Source organism: Balaenoptera ricei, chromosome 16 (genome assembly GCF_028023285.1).
Source record: "Balaenoptera ricei isolate mBalRic1 chromosome 16, mBalRic1.hap2, whole genome shotgun sequence".
Taxonomy (NCBI): Eukaryota; Metazoa; Chordata; class Mammalia; order Artiodactyla; family Balaenopteridae; genus Balaenoptera; species Balaenoptera ricei.
Genome location: NC_082654.1, coordinates 64,168,033 through 64,195,199, shown reverse-complemented (window position 1 = coordinate 64,195,199; position 27,167 = coordinate 64,168,033). Strand labels below are relative to the sequence as shown.

At 49.3% G+C, this 27,167-nt stretch overlaps 1 protein-coding gene across 1 annotated transcript in view; it reads right to left on the bottom strand.

The window, feature by feature from the left end:
* The window catches only part of LRRC20 (leucine rich repeat containing 20), a 63,018-nt gene that overhangs the window by 13,336 nt on the left and 22,515 nt on the right, over positions 1 to 27,167 (bottom strand). The window contains exons 3-4 of the mRNA XM_059900340.1: positions 16,048 to 16,197; positions 7,058 to 7,225 (exon numbers count right to left, since the gene is read on the bottom strand). Coding sequence (XP_059756323.1) covers positions 7,058 to 7,225; positions 16,048 to 16,197 — 318 coding nt within the window. The remainder of the gene's footprint in view (positions 1 to 7,057; positions 7,226 to 16,047; positions 16,198 to 27,167) is intronic.

The window sequence follows — 27,167 nt, the reverse complement described above, 5'->3', positions numbered from 1 at the left end:
CCTGTGCCGTCTGCTTAATCTCTCTGAGCCTCTCTCTTAGCCGTCAAGTGGAGGTAACGCCCCCTATCCAGAAGAGAGGCCTGAGCAGATTAAATGAGACGATTACAGAGGAGCAGTGTCAAGCAGCCACAGCTGTTAGGTTTTGAAGTCTGTGTGATTTTATCTTTTCAGATCAAACAGAGCATTATTTCTACTTCTGCTTTCCTAGGGTTTCCTCTGTTTAAAAACTATTTTCTGGGCTCCAGTGAAAGAACTCTCCTCCTGTCCCCCCCACAGAGGCACAGAGGGGGTGTGATGCGGAACAATAGGACCAAGTCCCGCTCACTCCCGCTCCCCGGGAAGCCCTCCCCAGCCCAGCTTCCTCGTGTACCACTCACTCAGTACTTGGTACTCAGTGCTTGTGGCTCATGCCCCCAGCCACAGGAGAGTTCCAACAGCAAAGACAGCCAGCAGAACCTCTCACTAAGGGGCAGCTTGGTAGAGCCCCAAAGTGAAATAAAGCCACATCTCTCTGCCCCTGTGATGCTGATCGATTTAGTCTGTGAAACAGGGTGGCACAGTGATGTCAATGTCAGGGAAGGGCGATCCTGAGGTCCTAGTGGGCATTTGTGCCCCAGGCTAAGGGAGGATATCCTGGAGAATCTCTTCTATTGATGGAGACCAGAGTGAAGCTGTGGCTCCCTGGAGGGATCTGCCCCTCCCCCGCCTGCCCAGAGAAGGGAGAAGTTGCTGTGATACAGGGCCTGGGCCCCCAGTGATACACTGGGCTGTGGCAGGGGTGCAGGTGCCCCCTTGGGCCAGGTGTGCTCCCTCTAAGTCTCCACAGTGCCCCCAAACCATCCTTGTAGCCCAGGGGACAAGGGTCCTGTACTTTGTGGAAACCTTGGGTACCCTGAGGAATTTGTGAGGCTTAAAGGAGCAGTTGTGCTTGGGAGGACGGTGCGGCCATTAGCACAGTCAGCTGCCCGGAGGTGGCACCTGGTGCTTTAGGAAAAGGCCCTGCGCTTCTCAGGCCCTGCTGTGCATAGAAAGCACTTGGGGGTCTTGCTCAGGTACAGGTTCTGATTTTCAGGAGGTTGGAGGTGGAGCCTGAGGTTCTGAATTTCTAACAGGTTCCCAGGTGATGCCCGCACTATTGCTGGTCTGTGGATGACACTTTGAGAAGCCAGAGCCTCGACAGGGGTTCTCGAACTTCAGCATGCGTCCGCATCACCTGGGGGGGAACTTATTAAAACTAACTGCTAGGGAATTCCCTGGTGGCCCAGTGGTTAGGACTCGGCGCTTTCACTGCCGTGGCCCGGGTTCAGTCCCTGGTCCGGAACTGAGATCCCATAAGCCAAGTGGCACAGCCGAAAAAAAAAAAAACAAAAACAAACAGATGCTCAAATTGCTGTCTGCCCCCACTCCCCCAGTTTCTGATTGAGGAGGTCTGGGGAGGGGCCTAAGAATATGTATTTCTAACAAGTTCTCAGATGCTGCTGCTGGTCCTGGGACCCCCCCCCACTCTGAGAACTATTGGCCTTGACAGTAAGAAGTGAAACTGTGTGAACACAGAATTAAGTAAATGCAGCCCAAAGCATCCCTACGTGATACAGGTACAGATGTCCCCCGCTATCTGAAAGTAGAGCATTCCTATAAAAGCTTTCGTAAGCAGAAATGGCATAAAGTGAAGAAGCAGTTACCTTAGGACACATCTTATTAACGGACAAAGAAAATAAACTGAGATAAAGCACATGGCGGCTTGATGCTGAGATGTGGTTCTGGGGAAGGAGCTTGGCAGGGCCACTCTCTCTGCTCGGGGCACAAACTTCCTCTGTTAACACTCGCTGCAAAATAAACGCTGAATGCGATTTGCGCTTTTCCTGTTTTTTCATAAAAGTGAAAATCCTCTTCGGATTTCCTTGATTAGCGAAAACAGGTACCAGTGCAGGTCTTTCGTAAAAGTGAAGTGGTGTAAAGCAAACTTTCGAAAAGCAGGGGATACCTGTACTTTTCCTTTTAAGAGTGCTATTGCTCTATTTGTTAAATTCTTAACAAGCTTTTGTTTCCCTATGATCTCTCGCTCTTTCTGGAACAGTGGTTGCACGGGGTAAAACACCCAGCGAATTGAGGGTGACGGAAAGTTAAATTCTAGCTTAACCAAAACGGTCTCCTGCTTAAGCAAAATGAAGTCTCCGAAATATCAGTACTCGGTCTCCCCTTCACCCCACGTGTTCCAGGAACGTGTTGAACTGCTCTGCAGCATCGAGTAATTGTTAAGGTCTTAGGAGTGAACGCTGCTCCCGCACCCACCTTCAAGGCCTGTGTGATGGCAGCTGGGGTAAAGAACTGACTCCCTGGTTTTAACAGGATGGGTGACCCATCTTCTGCCCACGTCACCGCTCACAGACTAAATGCTTCTACCTCCTGCAAAGCCTTTCCAGGGCTCTCTGGGGACCCCACCTCTCAAGGACACGTGGACAGCCACCCTCTGCCTGGGAGCCTTCCCTTGGCTCCTCAGCACTTCTGACCTTGTCTTACCTTGTAGCTTACTCTCCGCTCCCACTCAGACTTTCCCTACAGCCTGTAAGCAGCTTTAAGGTCAGGGCCTGCATCTCATTCATCTCTGTCGCCCCTATTTCTGCAGAGACTCTCTCTCCCCAAGCAGTCTTGTTCATACACACTCAGAAGCTTCCGTATACCAGAGGCTCCTTCTGGTTTGGAAAATATAAGGACCATCCCATATCCCAGAAACTTGTAAGTCACTGTTGTCAGAATAAATACTCTAAGCTACAAACCCTTTTCTCCCTCTCGGAAGTGCCTGGCAGGTTTGTCCCCAGGGACCCAGGAAGCCTCCCATCTGGATGGGGGCACTTGCTATGTGTGTGCCAGGGCCCAGCTTGTGGGGGGGTGGGTGGTGGAGGAGAGGCCTGTGACCTGCACCACTTCCTGTTCATCTGTACCAGGCCCAGACCTACAGACTCAGGGGGTTAGGACAAAGGCAGAGAAAATGGTTAAGACATGAGGCAGGACTTCTGGACTGAGAGCTTGGCCGTGCAGGGTGGCTGAGGTGGGATGGGGTGGAGATAAAGAGTCAGACGGCATTGAACCTGTCATCTACCTGGCTCCACACTCGGGTGAGAGGAGAGCTCATCCCCTTAGCCGAGGCATCACTGCCCATCCTCACGACACCCTCACCATCCAGTCACCCTGAGGATGCAGTGGTGGCGACCACGATGGACAGAGACGCGGGTGGAGATGAGAGGCGGGAAGAGTGCGGCGTAGTTGAGGGGTGAGAGCTGAAGGACAGGGAGCTGGCTGGCTGAGCACAGACCCCAAGTCTCTGTGGGAAAACTCATGGAAGCGGCTTTCAATATTTTTTCATCATGACTCACTGTAAGAAATTCGTTTTAGGAATTCCCTGGAGGTCCAGTGGTTAGGACTCTGCGCTTTCACTGCCGAGGGTGTGGGTTTGATCCCTGATCAGGGAACTAAGATCCCGCAAGCTGCGTGGTGAGGCCAAAAAAAAAAAAAAGAAAAAAAAAAACATTTTACAGCATGACCCAGTACCTATATCTGTGCGGGTACATAGCAAAACTAAAATAAAAAGTCACAAAGCAGTATGTACCATGCTACAGGTGATGTACTCCAGCACACGCTGGTTTCACAACTTATTAGTGGGTCATAGCTGGCAACTCGAAACAACCTGCCCTATTATGTGTCAGTCATTTTGGAGGGCCTTGGAGCCTTTGGAATTCCCGCTCTGTACTGTGCTCCCGACCAACTGCGCGCCCGCTGTATGCAGACGCCACGCTCATGCTGGGTGGGGGTGGGGAGCAGATGGCTCCAGAGGTGAGAGCACAGGGAGGCCACATCACACACACGGGCTGGAGGACTGTCCGTACACGGCGGCAGCCACGAGGCCGCCACGTGCTAACCCAGATCCTCGACCTGAGGGCATTCAGCTACTGGTGAGCACCAAGGACGGGCACCCTCCCCACCCTGCCCACCGGCGGTTGGACCAGAAAACAGAGGGCAGTGTCCCTGCCTCTCCCAGCCTGCATACCCTGATGAGGTCCTGTGCCTTCTCCCCTCCATGGACCGGAGCCCTCTCTCCTCTCCCTGCATCGTGGTCCAGAGAGTGGAGGAAGACTGGGCAGCGGCACTGTTCAGAAACAAGATACTGCTGCCGCCCTCGGCAACTTCCAGGCCTTCCTGAGGCCAGGCTGGAGGCATCTTTTGAGCAGGTCCCTTCAGAGGCTCCTTCGGATGCACCTGGGGGCTTGCTTCAGAGCTGCTTGTTCTCTACTTACTGAACTAAAGCTTTAAGGCAACTCATGCATCTCCAATTTATTTCTTTAAAAAACGATTTTTAAAAAATTTTCCAATCCTCTCTGAGGGCTCTAAAGGGGAAAAATAAGCCACTCTTAAGGCATCCTAAGCTCCAACTACAATTATCCCAATGAGCTCCTGCAGGAGATCGGCTACAACTGGTGAAGAGTGCAAAGCTATTTCCATAATGAAGGACTTTTCAGCCCTCACCTTCTTCACTGTGACTACGGCTCCCTTCCCTCCAATTGGGCTGCGAAGGCTGTGGCCCGGCCTTCCACTGGTTTGGGAGTTAGAAAGCCATCCAAGTAACTAGGATGGACGGGAGACAGGTAGAAAATAAAAGTGAGGACCCTCCTGCAAGGGAATCATAGCTGCCGCCGTGTGCCCCTCTTTCCACCTGGCTGGGGGAGAGCACCCAGGCATCCTGCAATGGAGCAGGCCCTGGGGTCAGCCAAGCACCTCGAGGAGCCGCTGGACACTTGGGGAAAACTAGAAGGCAGGGGCAGTCCCCGACATCTCCATGTCCCCCAGGCCTAGCCCAGGCTTGGCAGCAGGGGGCTCTGTCACAGACTGAACTGACTGAGACACACAGCCCAGTGGCTGATGTCTCTTTTACCTGGCCAGGTGTGCAACAGACACTTGACCATGAAGGCTGGGGGAATGTCTTAGTGCCTCAGTCTTTACATCTGTCAAATGGGATGATCACCCTGTTGCCTTGGGCCTGCACACGAGCACTCTTGGTAAGCTGTAAGATGCTTCCATGTGTAGAGTTATTATTGTCACTCTGCAGAAAGGTAGAGATACGTGTACAAAAGAAGAAGTCAAAACAGCCGATCTCTGCTCTGGGAGCTGTTGCTGCTAAGGAGTGTTGTCAGCCTTGTGGGAGGGGAAAGATGAGGGAATCTGTGCCACCCTGCACTTCCCACTTTGGGGAGAGTCACCTCTTGTACTGCAGCCAGCATAGACCACTCACCCAGTTCCCCGGCTGGGGGTGCGGGGAAGCCACCTTCTGGGGTGGGGGGTTGGGGAGGGTGGGGAGAACCTCCATTTGAAAGCTGAGAAGAGCTGAAGCTCAGAGAAGGGGATGTGAGTCTTTCAAAGCTGCAGTTAGGAAGTGGGGAAGCCAATGGCCAATACTTGTCCTGACCTGCCTGCCTGCAGCTACCCACCCAGCTCTGGTCTTGGTATCAGCCTGAAGTAGCCCCTGCTTGGTTACTGCCCCATTTAGATAAGCAGCAGAAGGAGGTGGAGGCATCAGGAATGGCCTCAAAGAACAAGAGGCGGAGGAGGAAGGGCCCAGCAAGGAGAGCCTGGCTGCGAATGAAGAGCTCAGGGCGAGACCCCGGGTGGTCAGGACAGCACAGGAGGAAGAACTGCGCAGTGAAAAGGCACTTCTGGGCATGCTCCTTCCGGTTAAAGACAGAACAAGGGCCCAAGTGACCAGGCGGGCCAACGCAGGGGCCAGCCACTCAGTGATCCTGGTCTTGGGAGGCAAGACTGACCCAGAGCCCACCCCCAGGGCCTTCCCAGAGGCCAGGCAAGGGAACCCCACTCCAGGCACAGGGCTGAGTTTTAGAATCATGTATTCTTATCCTGGCACTTCTGTGGTCTCACTGTGCCACCCAATGCTCTCTCATAACCTCCCTGAGCCTCAGTTTACTCATCTCTAAAAGGATGGACCCAGAAGTTCAGAGCTTAGCTGGTCCCACCTCCCACTCAGCCAGGCCCAGGGCCCTGCAGGCAGCAGCCCCGATAGAAGGGACGCTCGCCGGCGCACAAGGCAGGCTGCTCTTCATCAAGCAGCTCCAAACCACTAGAGACCTCTTCCTTTTAATCAAATGGCATAATGGCTGTGAAAGAGCTTACGAAAATAAAAGCATAATTGAAGGGGGTTATTATTAACCATCAACATTAGAGGCAACGTGAGAGAGGACGAAATGGGGCTGGAGATGGGCTTCCAGAGCCCCCCAAGGCAGCTGCAGAAGGAGCCGAGGAGGAGGAGCGCAAAAGGACCCTGTGAGTGCCGGGCTCTCTCTGGGGAGGTCAGACAGCAGTTGCAGAGGTGCTCAGGTCCTGATGAGACCGACAGGCGTGTAACTGCTACAAAAGGAAGAAAGGAACCCCTCCTCCACCTCAGAGGATCCCAGCTCGCTGGGATCTGCTGTTTGCAGGAGGCACGTCTCCAACCCAGACGGGAAGACCCTCTGGTTCCCTGGGGGGAGCATATCTGTACTGGAAGGCACAGAGACACTGTTCTGAACACCTTTGCCTAGTGGCTCCTGCTTAATAATGGCAAAGAGCTCACTGTGACGCCAGGGAGGGAGAGTCGGGGACTCTGCCAGGAGTCAATGCATAGAGGGTCCCAGCTGAAGGGTCGCAGAGGCAGCTGAGGCCGGCAGATGGCGACGCGAGAGGGAGAGCCTGTGGCACAAGGTGGCCCAGCCAGTTCAGGGCTCGCTGTGGGGAAAGCCAAGACCTCCTACCTGCCAGGTGAAAGCAAGTGTCTGACCTGGCCCCCGGCAGGTGGCAGGGCCTCGTAATGGTTACCTTCCTAGGCTCAGTGCCCTGTACTCGGGAATCTCAGACCAGAAAGCACAACCTTGCGCTCTTGTCTATGAAATTCTGAGTCCAGAGGCCCACACCTTGTGCCCTGTGAGGCCCTGTGAACCTCACTCAGGAAAGGGAGCTCAGGGGAGGCTCTGCAGATACAGGGAGGTGAGGGGCCTGGTGGGCTGGGTCCACTCACCCACGATCTCGTTCTCCTCCAGATTGATGGTCTCCAGCGCAGGCAGGGTGGTGAGCTGCTCAGGGAAGTCGTGGAACTGGTTCCGGGACAGGTCGATGGCTTTGAGGTGCCGTAGGGTGCTGACCTCGTTGGGGAGGTCCTGCAGGAAGTTCCCTTCCAGGTGGAGCTCTGCCAGGTGGGGAGGAAGAGTAAGGAGAGGGGGAAGGGGAGCAACCCAGAGACCACAGTGACTGCTGGCCTCCTGGGCCAGGAAGGCGGCAAGGAAGGAAGCCCCCCAAGGGGCGAACTCCGTATTAATGCAACAGGAGGGGTAACCCCTACCACTGCCACCCATCATTCCAGCTGGGCTCCCTGCTGTTGGCTTTCGAATGGAAGGCTCTGCCCAGCAGAGGTCTCTCACCCCTGCTCAGGGTGGCACATCTGGGGTCATTCCTAAGGCTGGTTTAGGGACCATCACATCCTTGAACTGAGGCATCCAGAATGACCAGAGAGGCTTTCCTTACTGCAGCTCAATCAGGCTTGCCTCTCGATTTTGTTCCCCCCAAACACATCCTTAGGACAGAAGCGGTCCCTCTGACCTGGACCACTCTGGCAGCCTCCTCCCTGGCTTCCTGCCTCCAGCCCCTCTCCAATCAACGCTGCACAGTGGGACCTATTTAACCTCATGAGCGCAGCCCTGAGCTCACGAACCTTCAGTGGCTCCCCAAGGCCTCCTCCCTAGGCAATCAAGGCCCTTTGTGATCAGGCCCCTGCAGCTCTCTGCTCCTGCAGGTCCAGCACTCACACCTGGGTCCGTGCCCTGGCTGCCCTGGAACGTCCTCCGGGATGATCTCGAGCAAAGAGACACATCACAGGAGAAGTCACACAACATCATCTTGCTGGACTCCTGCATGGTTCTGCACCCCATAAAGAAGTAGTAACAAGAGCTCTCTTTTTCTTTTTGGGGGGGGCCTACTCTGAGTCCCACACACCGCCAGGAGCTGATGCTAAGTGTCTCATCTGATCCTCAGAACAGCTCTGCGAGATTTGTCTTATTCTGCTCCATTTGACAGAACCAGAAATGGTGGCTCAGAGAGGTTAAGCAATTTGCCCAAGATCACACCACCAGGTGGCAGGGAAGCCAGGATTGGGATGACCTGGATGACTCGATGCTGGTCACAAAACATGGGACAAAGGGGCTGGTGACAGAGGCAACAGGAGAGGCAGGTGTGAATATTTAACGAGTGATGCTATGTCCCAGGCAATGTATTAGTCGTTCATGAAATCTCATATAATCCTCCCAACAAATTTCTCTCCCAATTTATGGATGAGAGCACTGAGGCTCACAGAGGTCAAGTAACCTGCCTCAGGGCACACGCACCTAGCAGTTCCCCATGTTCCCTGAGATTCACAGATAAGGGAGGGAAGTGGGGAATGGAATGACAGTCCCATTTCCTCAGGAAAGTGGGGCTGGGGAGGGGTCCATCCAGACACCAACATCAGGGCAGGGCTGGGTGGAACCTTCAGGAAGCAGAGTCTCTGGGGGAGGCCGAAAACACTTCCATGTGAAGCCCAGTCTGCACATCTTGCTGGGGAGATGTGCCTGGAATCAGCCGGGGGGCATCTCCACAGTTGGGAAACAGAAAAGCTTTTCATCTAACTGCTATCATTTTAATGAAAGCTCAGTGTGGCCTCCCAGGTTTCTTTCCCTGCTGTTCAATAGCTTTTCTATATGTCTCTGTCTTGCTGCATTCATGACTCAAAGGCTCTGCAAATCTCCTGCCCTTGTGTGAGGCTACAATGAACATTATCCTGAGGCTTTTGTATGATCACATCCACTCCTCTCAGGGTTGAGGGAGAAGCAGGAGGGCAGGGACCCTTTCTGCCCAGGCTCAGAGCCTGACGGACCCATGGGAGACTTAATCTTCCAAGCTTTACAAACCAGCGTCAACTCACTACCTTCTGACACCCCAGGTGTCAGAAAGCCAAGACTGCTCCCTCGCCCAGTGAGGTTAATTAAAAGTCCAAGCCAAACAAGGCATTCCTGCTCCAGAAGTGTTTGGCTCAAGAACCACTCTGAACAGCGGACTCTTCTTCTGGAGCTCTTTTGCCCCTCATGACTTTCCGGCTTGATTCCATCTGGTTGGACCCCATTCTGGAAAAGGGCAACTTTCACTCCTATCACATTACAGACTATTTGCTCACTAGGTGGTCCATCCCAAAAGTACAATGGATCCTCCTGACAAGCTCTGTCTGGATTCCTCAGGTCAGTGTTCTCGGGAGGAGCAGGCAGGGTCTGGACACGACTACACGGGGGACCTGCTACAGAATGACAGAGAGAGTAAACCCTCTTGAGCACCCACCACACGCTAGTACCCTCCTTTCAGTGTTTAACCATGTTTTACCTCAACTTAATCCTTACGATGACCCACTGAAGTTGCGTAGAATGGATCCCGTTTTACAGATCAGGACATTAGAAATGGCAGAGCCAGGTTCTGACCTCAGGCCAGTGTGGCTCCCAGGTCCGCAATTTTATCCATGCCACTTACTGATTCTCCACACCCTGACACACACAAGGCTGCTCAGCTAGCTACCATGGACAATGTTTGCAGCTGGTTTGTCTTGGAGAAGCTTCAGAAAGATGCGCTGCTTAAAATTAGATGCTCTTGCCGAAATTTGTTATCACCAAGGGAGATTTTTGTTTTCACTGATTTAATATTTTCCCCACTCTGTGCATAGCCCTCCTGGGCCTTGTTTGTGCTGAGTTATCTTCTTGAGAAAATTCAGGTCCAGTCCTCCATCACCACTGAAGGCAGCAGGTCGCCTAGCCCTCAGGCACGTGAACAGTGCCAATAACCATAACAGAAACCCAATGCCATCCCAACTGTAAATACAAGATTTTGTTTTTTGAAGCCACTGAGATTTGAAATTATTTGTTCCTAATGTAAAACTGGCCTATCCTGACTGATGCAGTTTGTTTCACTTTAAATGCATTTTCTACTTATAAAAGCAATGCATGCTCACTGTAAAAACAGAGACATCACAAAAATATGGAATACAGGAAAATGAAAATCCTGCGTGTTTTCCCCCCCCAGAACCATTGTTGTTTGGTATTCATTCTTCTATATTTTTCTATGTACATGCTTATGGATGGATGGATGGACGGATATTGTTTTTAAAAAACAAATGGAATCATAGACTATATACTCTTTTGAGAACTGCTTTTTTTACTCAGTAAAGCTGAGGCAGCTTTCCAAGTCATTGCTTTGTGTATCCTTCTCTGGAGATCACTACTCTCAAGATTGAGACTTGCGGATACAAAATCATGCCCCTGCCCAGCATCTCGTTTCCCAGGGAAGGCTGCTCTCGGAAGTCCAGCCCTTCTTCAGCAGCAGGCTCTAAGGAGATGCTCAGCTGCAAGGAGGAGGAGCTGAACCTGCCTGAAAGGCGGCCTCGTCCCCAGCTCAGAAGCACTTCTGAGAAGCAAAAGGCGCAGAGGGAGTCATGGCTGGGCAGGCAAGGCTTGCACCCTTGGTGTTCAGCTCCTTGACTGCATTAGGGTAATCAGAGGGGCCGTGTTGAAATTGGGAAGGAAGGGAGAGCTTTCCATTACTGAGCTTCAAAGGGAGCCCAGATCTGCTCTGGAAAGGCAGTGTCAACTGATACCCAGCCGTGCTGGGTCTGGGGCTTAGACCAAAGACGAATAATAATGGCTAACATCTAATGAGCGGCACTATGGCTCCAGGTGCTTGTTCTCTGGAGTTTACACGCAATCATCATTTTAATTTTACTATAACCCATTACCTCCAATTTACAGAGAGATGAAATAACTTGCCTAAGGTCACACAAACCCCAACCTCTCCCCCAGTTAATCTGACCTTCCTCTCCCAACCTCCAAACCAGGATGTGAACCCCAGCCAGCCTCCCCAAGAGAAGTGGGCCATTCCGGCCACCTGCTTTTTCCGGTTTTGCACCTCTAATCCCTGCAGCACCTGTCCTCGGAGTAGATACTCAGCAAATCCCTGCTTATTTAGTGGTGAATGAATGATGGGGGAAAAACCAGGATGACCTGGTTCTGATCTAACTCATCATGTGTCCTTGGGCCCATCCTCTCCCTGGACAGCCTCCATGAGAAGGTCCTCCCTGCCCATTTACAGCAGGGCTGTGAGAATGAGTTGAGAGTGTCGTGAAAAGCAGGACGTGCTGCACAATACAGATATGTATTAAGCACCCACTACACGCTCAGCCCTATGCTTGAACACGAAAAGGATAATCTTTGAAAAGTAAAAGCACTGTTTCTGTTAGAGGGGTACAAGATCTATGAGACTTAATTACTGGATTATGGAGCTTTTTGTGGAAAAAAACCCTGAAAGCTATAATTAAAGGCAGGAATCAAAAGATAAAATAAGAGAAGGTAGATGCCGCTGGGACATATGGCTTGGAGGAAAGTCAATCAGACTTTCACAATTATGCCCAGGGTCTCACTGCCCTCTTGTCGCAGGGCAGAGGGGGGTGTGTGTGGCTGTATTAGGGGAGCTCCAGATGTTTCTTCCTGCCCTCTTACACCAAGGTTCAGAGTCAAACAACCTAGGCTCCCAGGATGGACAGGGTCTCTGGGAGAAGACCTTACTCCATCCCACTCCCAGGACTGTCCCCAGCCTGACAGCAGCCAGGCATGACATCCCCTTATTTATTATCCCTTCTGAACTGTGGTTTCTGGAGTCTGCTAAATGGATCTCTCCTTCCCCAAGTTCCCCTTATTACTTCCTCATCATCCTTATCTTGGACAATTGTCAGGGCTGACTCAGAGGCCTCAGACTGACCCCAGCGGAGAGACAAGGCCAGCTGATTACATTAAGGGACAGATGAGGCTGGCCTGCAGTAATTACGCAGCCTGGTAGCAAAGGAATGTGCCAACTCCAAAAATACCTGCCCACTGAGGGTCAATCAGCACCTTGGCTGCGACACTGCATCAATGAGCAATTACTTTCCCACCTGCAAGGGCCCTCCTGCAGGGCAGAGTCAGTGGGTCACGTGGAACAATTGTCCTTCAAGTGGCCCATACTCAGCACTGCAGGCTCTTCACACAGAGACAGTTGCTGCCCACGGGGAACAGAGGGGAAAGAAGTGAAGTTTCCGAAAGCCACATCCACTCCTTGGGTGGACAGAGGGAAGGGGTGAGAAAACTCTTCTAACCGAGGAGTCTGGGACAGACTAAAATGAAGTGTTAGCCATTCTGCCCCCATGAAAAGGATAGGTGGCTCTCACTCTACCAACGTGAACCAGTTCCTAAAATATATTGCTAAGTAAAAGGGGCAAGTTGCAAAAGTGTGCGTACACTTCACTCCCATTAGTAGTTTATAAAGGAGCTCTGGATCTGGACCCCCAGTCCTGACCCTATTCTCTCTCACTGTGTGACCTCAGGCAAGTCACTTAAGCTCTCTGTGCTGCAGTTTCCTCATGTAAAACAAAGATAGTAAGAGGACTGACCTCACAGAGTCACCAGACTTTTAGTAAATGTGCCCTCACATTATAAAGTGGTTGTCTGCTCCTACACCTGCCTCCCTGAGAGACTGTGGGCTCCTCAAGGACCAGGTCTAGGTCTTGGTTTCCTTATCCTTCCCAGACGTCGGTGCTATGAGGATTAGATGAGATGATGTGTGTAAAACCCTCAGTGTGGAGCTGGCGGGGGCTAAGTGCCCAGCGAATTTGGGCTTTCCTGTTATTACCTGTTCATGCTCACGCCGGCCCTAAACAGACGCTCAGGATGAACTAATGAATTGAGTTGAAAGGCAGGCTGTGAGAGACTGAATATACACACAGACGATGGCCAGACCAAGTATAAAAATAGAACTGGGACTCATAACCTGAAGCATCCTGCCCAAGAAAACAAACCATTAGTAAAGCAGCCAGCCCAGGAAGCTAGTCTTCTGTAAGTCAGGCTTGTAGGAAGTCAGACTACTATCTCCATCGAAAATCCTGGAAGCCAAAGAATACCCCCTGTAACAGTTGGCCCCAAATGGCTGGGACTTGATTACTAACTGACAGTTTCCCTAAATTTTTGTCCCAACATCCCACTCAGGACCAACCAGAGACAGCCAGATGCGCATCCTAACCAATCCCATAGGATGCCCTGCTGCTGGCTGGCCCGCCCGCCTCCAGCTTCCCCAGGCCAATAGCCTGCCATCAGGCCCACCTGAAGCCTTCTCCCTTTCATCCACTACGAAGCTTTCCCATTCCTCTGCCTGCCTTTGAGTCTCTGCCAAATGCAAGTGACAGTGGCTGACTCCCTGGCTAGAGCAAACTCTGAATGAACAGCCTCTGCTGGTTCTCATTTGGGTGGTCTTTGTCTATTTCTGCAGGTGTGTCTTACACACCTCTGGCCTGGCAGGCCCAGGACACACTCAATAGGAAGAGCTGAATGACTTGCATCTGGAGGAAGTGGGGAGATGGGAACACAGGAGGAGAGGGGCCAGAGGAGCCACAGCCAGACCTCAGGATCCACTCTCCGCAGAACCGATGTGCCCTTTCGACAGATTCCATTTTTCCCGCCATAAGACGGGTGAAGGATATCAAGGGGATGTAATTAAAGACCACCCAACTCTGAGGCGGCCGTGACCCCAGCAGCAGAAAGTCCCCAGGGTACCCACAGGAGACAACTTGGCAGGCAGGGAGCAAGCAGGTGGCTCTCTCCCCAGCACCAAGGCAGCCCACCCGCTCTGTCAAGAATCCAGAAGACGACGCTAGCAGGCAGTGCGGAGCCCAGCACAGCCTATTCCAGTCTCCTCTTCACACATAAAAGGAGAGGGTTTTTTTACTTGAAAGAGAAACCACAACAAAGGCTGGGGTCCAGAGACAGGTGGGTCTCTCAGCTCCAGCCCCTCCTTGCCTGGTCACCAACCTCGTCCACGGCTGCCTCTGTGAAATCCAATTACTGGGCACATGGCAGCCTTGCCTTTGTAATCGGAGGTGGCGTGGGGGGAGCCAGGAGCCACCAGAGCACAGGAGGGGGTTCAAACGGCATTCTTGAACAGACTTCTGATGGAAGGGTATCATGATGCATCACGAATCCAGGGGCCCTAAGTGTGTTTCTCCCACACTCGCTGCTGTGTCCCTGGAGACGGCTTACTTACTTATCCCACAAGGCACTGCCATGTCAAGTCCTCTCCAGGCCCTTGGGCTCATGCAGGTGGCCTGGAAAGGTAGCCCTGGCTTCAGGGTGGGTGACCTGGGTGTACGGCTCTGACAGCCTGGACAAGTGCCTTCTCGCCCTGACCTTCCTTCTCCACCCGTGAGGTGAGATGGCAGTGACAGCTCTAATATTTTATGGGAGATTCTCCCAACTGGTGGCCCACAGGCTAAGTCTAGCTTGCAAAATGTGTTCTATTGGCTTCCAGATTAAAATAAAAATTAAGTAAAAATGGATAAAATTTACATAAATATCCACCTTTCCAGCTTCAATTGAATAAAACTACCAGAACAAACCCGTGGCACGTCTGGCAGAAGCTGAGTAGGGCACGTACCAGGGGCCACAGTCCCCACCACTCCCTCTTGTCCCATGCCCAATCTGAGTCACTCATTACCTACATGCTAGTCTCTTAGGCGTTGGTGTTTATAACCCCTGAACTATGGTCTCAATCTTGACTGCCGGCACTTTAGAACGACTGATATTGATGTTAACAGATGCCTAGGCCCAGGCCCACACCCAGACATTCTGATTCAACTGGTCTTGGGGTAGAGCCAAGGCAATGCTGTTTGTAGAAAAACTCCTCAGTTAATTCTAATTTCAGCCAGGCCGAGAGCTGCTGGTCCAAGGGCCCCGGCAGCTGGGAGGACCCGTCTCACCTGTGTAAAGAAGCAGCCACCAGAAAAAGAAGGACGGGAAAAGTGAGCCTGGTCAAAAGCACCCACAGGTGCCCCTGGGGAAACACGTCTTGCCCTGGGATCCCCTCCACCCCAACATAAGCACTTTAGCTTTTTAGGCACGAACGCAATGAGCTTTGTGAGCTTCGGTCAGAAACGACAACACAGACCAATCCCTCCTGCTTGTCCTGGTGTTTGCGCCCAGTCTAGGTCCCGCCTGTAGCTCCCTCCTGAGCCGCTGTCCGAGAGCCGCTTCCTCTCCCTGGACTGGGTCTGCCAATTCACCCCTCCCCCCTCCCCTCCTGATTCCACCCAGCGCTCGCACCTCCTGTGGGAAGCTGCATGAAATATGCTCCTCAAGTCCCGCAGGTTCCATCAGCATTTTACATATTGGTTTCTCTAAACAGGCTCTTAGACTCCTTTCAGGCCCCTATCAGACAGAGAATTCCAGAAGGCAGGAATCACTTCCCCTGTGCCCCCTGTGCCCTCCCCAATTCTCCCACCCCACCATTTCACGAACACACACCAAGCGCCCAGGCTGCAACTCCATCCCACGGGTCACAGAGTGGCAGTGGACTCTTGCAGAAGGATGGAGGGGCTACCTGGAGAGTGGAGAGCGGGCACTGCCGCCTGCTTGTCTACCTGGAGGAGCCATTTCAACCTGCCAGCCTCCTGCCCACCTCCCTGCCGAGCACCCGTGTCTGCTTGCTGTACGTGTGCACAGCACAGGAAACAACAGCCCTGGCGTCTGTCACTCCTGAACTGAGAAAGCAACATGGGAGAACAATGCTAGGTTGCAGGGGGGTTGGGGCATGGCGGTCAGAAGGGGGCTCGCTCAAGTCTACCGAAAAATAACTACTCCTGAGCTGCAGGACCCCAAATACCCTACTGGTCTGTTCAAAACAAGAGAATCACTCCGGGACCCACACCCTTGACCATGAGTCAATCTGATTCACAGTCAGCTAGAGGCAGGAGTGGCACTTAGAGATTTCCAGAGAACACAGGTCCACCCTTAGAGCCTCCCCTTGGGAATGATTTCCTGAGACTAGCTGACTGGGGACTAGCCCTGGTGACATTCCCCAGACAGGGTCGGAGCCTGAAGGATGAGGGTCAGCATGCCCTCCTGGCCTCAGCTGACCAGGGCCTACCTTGGAGCTGACGGAACGTGGTCATGAACTTGCTGGTGAGGGACTTGAGCTCGTTGTTGGCCAGCGTGATGAGGTGGATCTGGTCGGTGACATTTCGCAGGATCTTGTAGATGCCAATGGGGAAGGAAACCAGCTTGCACTCGGCCAGGTCTGCAGCCAAAGGACAAAGACCGGAGTTAGCAGCCACAGCTGCCCATGGACTTGCCCCAAACCCCACAGACGCGACCCTGTCTCTCCTCCCGGCCTCCTCTGTCTCCTTACCTGCCTCCCCTGTGCCAGGCTCAAGACCCTGCCGTCCCTCCTCCAAGAGCCTTCATCACCATTCATCACACTGGGACACACACACTGTGTCCCAGTCTCACACACTGAACCTAACGGCTTATTCTAGCACCTTCTCTAACAGCACAGCCTGCTAGCTGGAATGCAGAAGACAGAGCTCTGATGACCAGCACTCACAGCCGTGTGCTTGAGGCCCTGAAGGATCCACAAGCCCCTCCAGGATCATCAGACTCAACGGCGAAGCCAGGGTCTTAAGAGTACTTTATAATAGTCTACTTCTTTGAAAACAGGCAATTCACACAGACTTTGTGGTTTGACCTTCTTCCCCATCCTGTCACTCTGAAGACAGGTCTGTCTAAGAGGTAGCAGGGAAGCCTCTGTGGAGAACAGTCTGGCAGTTCCTCGAATGGTTAAACCTAGTTATTGTATGACCCAGCAATTCCACTCCTGGGTATATACCTGGGAAAAATGAAACCATGTGTCCACACAAAACAGTACACATGAATGTTCACAGCAGCATTATGCGTAATAGCCAAAAAGTGGAAACAACCCATGTGTCCACCCACAGACGAATGGATAAGCAAAATGTTTATATCCATAAAAAGGAATATTGCTTGGCAATAAAAAGAAATGAAGTATCAATATATACTACAACATAGACAGGCCTTGAAAACATTATGGTAAGTGAAAGAAGCCAGTCACCAAGGACAATACATTGTATGAGGCCATTTATATGAAATGTCCAGAACAGGCAAATGTACAGAGACAGAAAGTAGACTAGTGGTTACCTAGGGCTGGGGGTATTGAGGGATGGCAACTAAGGGGTGAGGAGCTTCTTTGTTGGAGTAATGCAAATGTTCTAAAATTGGATGTGGTAATAGTTGCACAGCTCTGTGAATATACTCAAACCACTGAACTGTACAACCTAAACTGTATGGTATGTGAATTATATCTCAATAAACCTGTTTCATATATATGGCAGCAGAGAGACACTGAAAGCATGGAGGCTCAGAGATTAGGCTGTCCAGTTCATCTCAGTCACTTAAGTTTCCTGAGCCTCAGTTTTCTCATCTGTAAAACGGGGGTATCGTTTTCTACCTAGCAAGGCTGTCAGGAAAAGTAAATATAATAAAAAGTACTCAATGTACTAACCAAGTGCCTGGCAGATAAGTAGTGGGAATGCTAAATACAAATGTCGTTTCCCTACTCACCTTCCACTTTGCTCTCCCCTTCCCACCCTACCCAAATCGTCTCCATGCTTCAAGGCCAGTTCCCATCCCACCTCTTCTGGAAATCTTCCTGGATCACCCCCATTACTGGTGATTGCCCCCGCAACCCCGTTCAGGAGCACTCACCAACTCAAACAGCACTGCCCCATCTCTCAACAAACTCTTGTCTTTTCCCCAAAGAGGCCGGGCTTCCCCAGGCACCTCTAAGCCTTTGAAGATTGTTCCAATATTAATATACAAAATTCAATAATATTCCTATATGCCAGCAATAAAATACAGTTTTTAAAGATCCTATTCTGAACAGCACCAATAATGCAAAGTCTATAGAAATAATCAAAATTGAAGCCCTTCTCCCTTATCTGCTTCACAGAATTTCTACTCTGGCTCTAATACCAGCTCAAATGTCACCTCCTCCACGAAGCCTTCCCTGACAGCCCTAAGCTCCAGCCTCTGAGTCTCATATGGTATAAATGAGACCTCTTCATCCTGTATTGTATTAACCTCCTTTTGTGTCTGCTTTCCCACTGGACTGGGAAGACCCCCAGAGCACAGTGTCAGCAGAGGTCCACCAGGCTTGGGGGGCAGGGCAGGGTTACTGGTGACCTCATTAAGCCGGTTTAAGGAAAGAAAGGGGACAGGTGGGGGTAAGGGCAAAAGTCCAAAAGACTGAGGAACCATAGGGGTAGGACATCCTGTTAAGAAGTGTCTTTAGGGAATTCCCTGTTGGCCCAATGGTTAGGACACCGAGCTTCCACTGCAGGGGGCTTGAGTTCGACCCCTGGTCGGGGAACTAAGATCCCACAAGCCGCGTGGTGTGGCCAAAAAGAAAAGAAAAGAAGTGTCTTTACTGTTTCCTCTGGTCCAGGGCTATGTTAGGTGACCCCAGCCCTGCGTACCAGTCCAACGTCAGGTACCTGCTCTTATATCAGCAAGTGGGGTTTGCAGAAGAGAGTGCAAGGTCCTGCCGGGAAGAACGAATGCCCAGAGGTCAGACTTCCAGTAAAAATAGATCAAGGGCTGGAACCAGACCATCTCTGTAGGCTCGAAGTTTGGGGCAAGCTGAGGATTCTTCAAAGAGCAAACACTTCCAAACAATGAGCCCCCTAGTGCTTTGTGCCAGATGCACAAAGGTCTAGAAAGGAATCTTGTTGTGGTTGTGAATCACAACAGCCCCTTTGGCTAAAAGCAACAGTCTCAGACCTGCCAGGAACAACATCAAGGAAAATGTCAGAAGCTTTCCCTTTAAAACAAAGAGCAAAATAAGGATGCCTTCCATCATCGGTGTCCCTGAATATGGTCTTAGAAGTTCCGGCCAAAGAAATAGAAAGCATAAACATTAGAAACAGACAAAATGATTATTATGTGCATGTGAGATGACTGCATAACCTCAACAAAGCAGTCATCTGACAAAGTACACAAATTAAAAAGATCTCAGCAAAGTGGCTAATTAAAAGTGCAAAACTCAATAATATTGAATTGCCTATATGCCAGCAATAAATATAGCTTTTAGGATCCTATTCCAAACAGCAATATAATATAAAATATAGAGATAATCATAATGGAAAATATATCTGACCAATATTAAGAAAAGTAGTTCTATTTTTAGTTTTTTAAGGAACCTGCATACTGTTCCCCATAGTGGCTGTATCAATTTACATTCCTACCAACAGTGTAGGAGGGTTCCCTTTTCTGCACACCCTCTCCAGCAATTATTGTTTCTAGCTTTTTTGATAATGGCCATTCTGACCGGTGTGAGGTGATACCTCATTGTAGTTTTGATTTGCATTTCTCTAATAGGTAGTGAGGTGGATGGACCTAGAGTCTGTCATACAGAGTGAAGTAAGTCAGAAAGAGAAAAACAAATACCGTATGCTAACGCATATAAATGGAATCTAAAAAGAAAAAAGAAGAAAACGGTACTGATGAACCTAGTTGTAGGGCAGGAATAAAGAGGTAGACATAGAGAATGGACTTGATGACATGGGGTGGGAGGGGGAAGCTGGGGCGAAGTGAGAGTAGCATCGACATACATACACTACCGAATGTAAAATAGTTGGCTGGTGGGAAGCAGCAGCATAGCACAGGGAGATCGGCTCGGTGCTTTGCAATGACCTAGAGGGGTGGGATAGGAAGGATGGGAGGGAGGCTCAAGAGGGAGGGGATATGGGGACATGTGTATGCATATGGCTGATTCACTTTGTTGTGCGACGGAAACTAACACGGTACTGTGAAGCAATTATACTCCAATAAAGATCTATTTTAAAAAAAGATTAAAAAAAAAAGAAAAGTAGAAAAGTTCACAAAGATATTTTTATAAATGGGAGGACTTCCCTGGTGGCACAGTGGTTGAGACTCCGCCTGGCAATGCAGGGGACATAGATTTGATCCCTGGTCTGGGAAGATCCCACATGCCGCAGAGCAACTAAGCCCATGTGCCACAACTACTCAGCCTGCGCTCTAGAGCCCGCGAGCCACAACTACGGAGCCCGCACGCTGCAACTACTGAGCCCACATGCTGCAACTACTGAAGCCCGCGCACCTAGAGCCCGTGCACCGCAACAAAGAGTAGCCCTTGCTCACCGCAACTAGAGAAAGCCTGCGTGCAGCAACAAAGACACAATGCAGCCAAAAAACTAAGTAAAAAATAAATAAATAAATAAATAAAAAATAAACAAATAAAAATGGGTTTGTACATGGAGATATATAGCATTCATTGACAACAAATTAAAATATTGAAATAACGGTGATTTTTTAAAGAAGTTAATTTAAAGATTGTTTAATGCAATTCCTACTCCAAGCCCAAAAAGTTTTTTTTTTAAACTTGATGAAATGGTTTTAAATTTCAACTGGGGAATAAGCAAGCAAGACTCTCTAAAAGAGAAGAAGGTGGAGTGATAACCAATTTTATAAGGCTGCACTGATTAAAACAGAGGGTAATAGGAAAAATAGATCATAGAAAGAAAATACAGTAACTACATAGAAAATACAGATCTATAGTCCAGAAAATACAGTCCATAAATAATATGTTATAGTTTAATAAACACTAAAATGGAGGCCTCACAAATAAATTAGGGAAGAGAAGGATTAATAACTGATGTCAGAATAACCAATTAACAATATTGGGAAAATAAGAGAAAGAGACTCTCAATTAACCGAAGAATCAAAAAAAAAAAACTCTAGATAAAATTACACTTTAAATATTTTTTGAAATCAAATCAAAAAATCAGAAGTAAACAGACTTATACAACCTCTTAAGTGAGGAACACTTAACCTAGGAGCCATGAAGAATCACAAAGGAACAGATCAACAAACCTAACTATAAAAAAATATGAAACACCTGGATGCTTAGAAGAAAATAAGGCAAGCAACAGATTGTGAAAAAGGATCTATAAATAGGATACCTAAGTTGTTATCTTGATTATTTTAAATGCTCAATATAACTCAATTTAAAAAAGGCCACCAGGGGCTTCCCTGGTGGCGCAGTGGTTGAGAGTCTGCCTGCCAATGCAGGGGACACGGGTTCGAGCCCTGGTCTGGGAAGATCCCACATGCCGTGGAGCAACTGGGCCTGTGAGCCACAACTACTGAGCCTGCGCGTCTGGAGCCTGTGCTCCGCAACAAGAGAGGCCGCGATAGTGAGAGGCCTGCGTACCGCGATGAAGAGTGGACCCTGCTTGCCACAACTAGAGAAAGCCCTAGCACAGAAACGAAGACCCAACACAGCCAAAAATAAATAAAAATTTATTAAAAAAAAAAAAAAAAAAAAAAAAAGGCCACCAGATGATAGATATTCACCAGGGAGAAAACATAATTAGTAAATAAATACACAGCCACTGATATGTGTTGCCAAACTGTTTTCCAGGATATTTATACCAATTTACATATATTCTAGCCAACAAGTAAGAGGATCATTAAAAAAATCCTTGCTAATATGATCAGGGAAAATGGTATCCCTTGCTTTCATGAGACTGATTATCTTTCATGGTTAATTAACCATTTTTATTTCCCTGGTGGAAAATCTTGTTCAGGTCTCTTGCTATTTTTCTATTTGGAGTTCTGGCATTCCACCCACTCCATCACCCCCCTAGGTGTTGGTAGAGCTCCCTAAATAATATTATCAATCTATGTATTTGGAGTTCTGGCATTCCACCCACTCCATCACCCCCCCAGGTGTTGGTAGAGCTCCCTAAATAATATTATCAATCTATGTCTGTTCATTGTTTTTCTTGTTTAATAGTTCAAGTTATAGCATTTAGGTGTTTTCTTTAAGCAGAATATAAAAATTATGTGCACACAGTAATTCCAACTATGTAGAAAAGTATACATGTCTGGGAAAGAAGACCAAAAGGAAAATAACCAGAATGTTAAATGGTTATTACAAAGGATTTGAACAATTTATTACTATTTATAGTCCTTCTGTTTGTTTATTTTGTACAAAATAAGTACCAATTTTATCTGCATAAAAATATTTTAAGTATATATGGTGATACTTTACTTTTAAAATAGAAAAATAAACGTATCATAAAAATAGCTTTTATTGGAAAAAAATAACCTGGCATATTCAAGGATAAACTGAAGCCAGCCAGCTCCTCACCAATCTGAGAAACAGAGAAGCAGACCCATGAAAGAAAGACAGTAGCTCTCTGTACTGGACTGAAGTAGAAGTTATGAGTTGGCACCTTCAGCACTCAGGCACTACTGAAGAATCATATAATGCACCCTGCTCCCCAAAGCGGGGACAGAAAGTGCTCAAAGTGAAGGCCGAAGAGACATAACGCCACTCAGGTTATTTCCAAGGATCCTCAAAGCAGCTGTCTTCCAGAGGAGATCAGTTCAGAAACGCCCAGCCCACAGCCTTGTTCCTCCCACCTGGGCTGCCCACACGCCATCCCAACTGTACACCACCCCACTCTCCCAGTCCCCAGTGCAAGCAACACATGGCCTCTGCGGCCTCACTTGCCCACCGACACAGTCACAGAAGCACATGGCCCGGCATCTGGGGTGGGGGGGGTGCTGAGTGCCCGAAATGCATCCACACCTGCTGCTTTCATTTATCTTCCACAAATAGCTACTGAGGTCCTACTGTGTGCCAGGCACTGTTCCGCATTGTGCCCTGTGGCTTCCCTATGATTTTTTTGTTCTTGGGGACTCCGTCTGTTCTCTCCATCCTTTGACTGGTGTTCGGGTAGGAGTGTGCACCATGGAGCTCCTGCTCAGAACAGTCTGGCTGCCTCTGACGGCAAAGGCCCCCAAAGGTTCCTACAAAGTGCCCTGCTGGGATGTGATGCAAACACCCCCATCCAGGTCACGTCACCAGCCACTAACACTGCCTGTGAACTCCCATCCCAACTGGGAGGACAGGCCCATGATCTCCGGCACAGCTCTCCATGGTCCCTGGGTCAAGAATACGGAGATCCAGGTACCCAGACCTTGCCCAGTCACCTTCCCATCCGTACAGATGGAGCAAAACACTTCATGTCCATTCCCTGGGTGGGGTGGGGATAATAATAACCATAAATAGCACCACTCACTACTTCATGTGAGCTAGGCTGTCAGAACTATCCTCTCTGTACACATGAGGAAACTGCAAGTAAGTGACTTGCCCAAGGTCATTCAGCTAAATGTAGGGGAGTAAGATTTGGATACAGGTTAGGCTGATCAGGCAGCCAGGGGTACTAACCATTTTCCTATCCTGCCCCATTGAGTCAAGAACGTGCCCAGTTGTCTCTAGGCCAGAGAAAGTGGAGTCTCTGCTGAGTAGCTCAATGGGACACCAGGGCCTTGGCTACAAACTCCTGTAGGCCTTTCCAGTTCAGCACCTGCGATCTGGGGACAGAGGCCCCGCAGCCTTCTTCATGAGCCTTTTGTCCTCAGGAACTTCTTCTCCAGGTCTAATTCAAAGGATGGGCACCTTCTATACCCACTATGCCTGTGTGTAGTAGAGAAAAGCCCCCAGGGTTGAGCCAAGTCCAATGCTCACGAGGGCAGACAGCACGACTTCCAGAAGACACAGCCAGGATGTAGCTGGGGGCCAGGTCCCACTAAGGGAGAGGGGGACCCTACCCAGGGAAGAGAAGACCCAGGCTGGAGACAGGCAAGTCATCCTCCAGGAGCCATGGGATGTCACCGAGAGTCCCATTCTCTATGGGTTCTCAGAGCTGACAGGATGGGGGCTAGTTCAGCAGTCATAAGGAAAAGGTTCCATGTGAGGAAGTAAGTGCAGCGTCATGGGGTGATAAGGCAGGGTCACCACTGAGAAGATTCCTGAACCAGATGGAGGCTGGGTGATCTCAAAGTTCTCATTCAACTCAAAAAAACAGGCATAGCTAGCATCACGAGTACTGACTACGTGCCAGGCACAGTAGCAGGTGCTGTTTATGTATTAATCATGAGTCACCCTCCTCACAGGTGGAAAATGAGGCCCGTGTTGATAGGTAAATTGTCCAAGGTCATTTGGGGGAGATGATAGAGTGCAAAGAATCGGAATGCAAAGATTCCAGTAGGGTGACCAACTTGTTTTGGTTTGGCTGGGACATTCCCAATTTTAGTACCAAAAGCCCTGCATCCTGGGGGACCCCTCCTTAGCCCCAGACAACTCAGGGCAATTGGTCGCCTAGGTTCAGGCTGCACACTGATGGATGAGAGGTTACTAGAATCAGAGAGGAGAGAGGGACAGCAACCCAGGCATGGGCCATGGCATAAGCAAAAGCCCAGAGAACCTTCATTTCCTCTGGGGCTCCACCTTTGAGCCTTGGCTCCTCCTGCAATTTTCTGGAGCCTCGCCAGAGAGGAAGGAATCATTTCATGCTACTTGGTGGTGCATGCACGCCCACAGACCCCATCAGGGGCTGGGGTTACCAACACAGGGTCCTCTGTCAACATCTGGATGGCAGCTGGATTCAAGTGTGCCTTTCCTCAGTGCCCCCGGCACCGACACTTGAGCTATAGTAGAGAACAGAGACCCTTGGGGGGAAGGCACTGTAATAAACACAAGGCATAATTATCCTCATAATCATAATTATTATCACAAGGCCAAACTGCATGTCCCAAACCTCTAATTAGAATAGTACTTCATGTTAATAAAGAAGCTCTTTAATTCAAAATGCATGGGTCCTTCATTAAAGGTTATCTCGTAAATTCTAACAAATGCCTAATGAAAAGTAACTGGTGGGCGAAAACAGGGCAGAAAAAGCAAAATCCAAGCAGTAAACAGAACATTCTGTGGGAAGTCAGGAGGGCTGAGTCAAGCTTGTGTTGTTCCTTAGAAACAGAACTCTGACCCCTGCTCAGTTCCTGCTGAGAGGTGGACCTGGTGACAGGGCCCTGTGCAGGGAGCGCAGAGGACCATGGAGCCCCTGGCAACTAAGCCACAGGACCCGAGGAGAAAGTGTCGCGGACTCAGGCTGGCGGGTGCGTGGGCTCTGTGGCCTGACCAAGATGCAAGACTCCCCAGGCTGCAGGAGGAAATCTGCCACCAGTGTGACCCAGTCCCACCCAGAATGTCTTGTTTTCACAAAATATCTCTTTTCACAAACGTCTTTTTTAGTGGACTCTTTTTTCCAGGATTAGAAGGAGGCTGAAGGCCATTTAGCCCATGTTTTCCAAATTTCCCAGTAAGAAGCATCTGGAGAGGTGGGTCCTAGGCCCCTACTCCTGAGATTCTGCCTCAGTGGGTCTGGAATGGCACCAGGGAATTTGCCTTTTTTAACAAGTATTCCCAGGTGATTCTTACCAATAAGCAAAGTTGGGAAATACTGAGTAATGCAGCCTCCAATCTCAGACCTGAAATTCTCTCAATGTCTCCACCGGAGAGCACAGAGTTCTTCTGGAACACCTCTGATGATGGGGAGTTCCCCTCCCCTCCACAGAATGGTTTGAACTGTTAGAGAGTTCTTTCATGAACCATATAACTGCTACCCTGCCACTACCTAGTGGTCCTTCTGCCCTATTGGATCACACATAGATATCTGCTCCCACGTGACAATGCTTTACATATATGAGGATGAAGGACATGATAAGCTTTACTCCAGGCAAAACATCTCAGAAACCTCAATCCCCATGGTTTTAGATGCTCCCTTCAGAGAGTCTGGAACAGCCCAGCTCAGACCCTGCCCCAGCCAGAACTTACTACTGTAAGTTCTTCTGTCTGTGACATATGACCACAGCCACCATTGGGTCCAAAACTGCTCAGGGCCTCAGACCTACAATCTCATCTGCTCCTCACAACTACTCTGTAAGGTCAGTTCTATACTTACCCCCATTTAACAAAGGAGGAAACTGAATCATAGAGAAGTTAAAAGATTGGATTGCTCAAGGTCATATGATTTATTCAAGGTCACTCAGTTAATGAAATAATAATCAACATTTATAGAGTGCTTCCTATGTGCAAGTCAGTGATCTCAGCATTGTCATATTAACTTTTAAATTTTTTAAATTTATTTTTAATTTCAATTTTTTTTATTGAGGTATAGCTGATATACAATATTTTATGTTTCAAGTGTACAACATAGTGATTCACAATTTTTAAAGGTTATATTCCATTTGTAGTTATAACATATTGGCTATATTCCCTGTGCTTATGTATTTTATACACAGTAGTTTGTACCTCTTAATTCCCTACCCCTATCTTGCCCCTCCCCTTCCCCTCTCCCCACTGGTAACCATTAGTTTGTTTTCTATATCTGTGAGTCTGTTTTTCTGTTGTTGTTATATACATTAGATTGTTTTATTTTTCAGCTTAAGCAATATCATAAGTATTTGTCTTTCTCTGACTTATTTCACAAAGCATAATACCCCCCAAGACCATCCATGTTGTTGCAGATGGCAAAATTTCATCCTTTTTTAGGCTCAGTAGTATCATATTAACTCTTAATCCTCACAACAGCCTCATGAGATGGGAACTATTATCACCATCTTTGCTTTTAGAGGAAGAATCTGAGACACAGACCTGCGGGCTTGTTAGTAAAGGGCATAGCTGGCCCTGAGCTCGTGCTCCTAACCACTATGTACACAGCCTCCCTACAATATGTAACTGTCACTTGGGATGGTCAGCTGCTCTGAAACAAGAGATCTTGAGTTCCAATGAGCAGACAGGCCTTCCAAGATTTACACTGAATTCCTGTGGACACTGGTATACTGCAGTTACCATGGAGCTATATTAAGGAGGCTTAGAGTTGAAAGAGCTGGTGAAAGAATTATCCAGAGCCTGGATGTGTCACTTAATTGGCTGTGGGACCTCAGGCAGGACCCTTCGGGTCTTAAGCCCTTGGTGTGCATCTCTGGTAAATGCCAAGGTTGGAGCTGATCATCTCTGAGACCCCTCCTGGCTGCCACTCTGAATTCTAGCTGGTGGTTCTCAGACTTGGCGACACACTGGGCCAGTCACCCGGGGAGCTTTACAGACTCTTGATACCTGAGTCTCGTTCGCAGAGATTCTGACTTAATTAGTGTGAGCTGGGGCTTGGGAATCAGGGGTTCCCAAGCTCTCCTGGTGATCCTAACATGCAGCCAGGGTAGAGAACTCTGCACTACGCCATCACCTCTCAAACTATAATGTGCCAACAGATTATCTGGGGATCCTGCTAAGATGAGGCTTCTGATGCTACAGGTCTC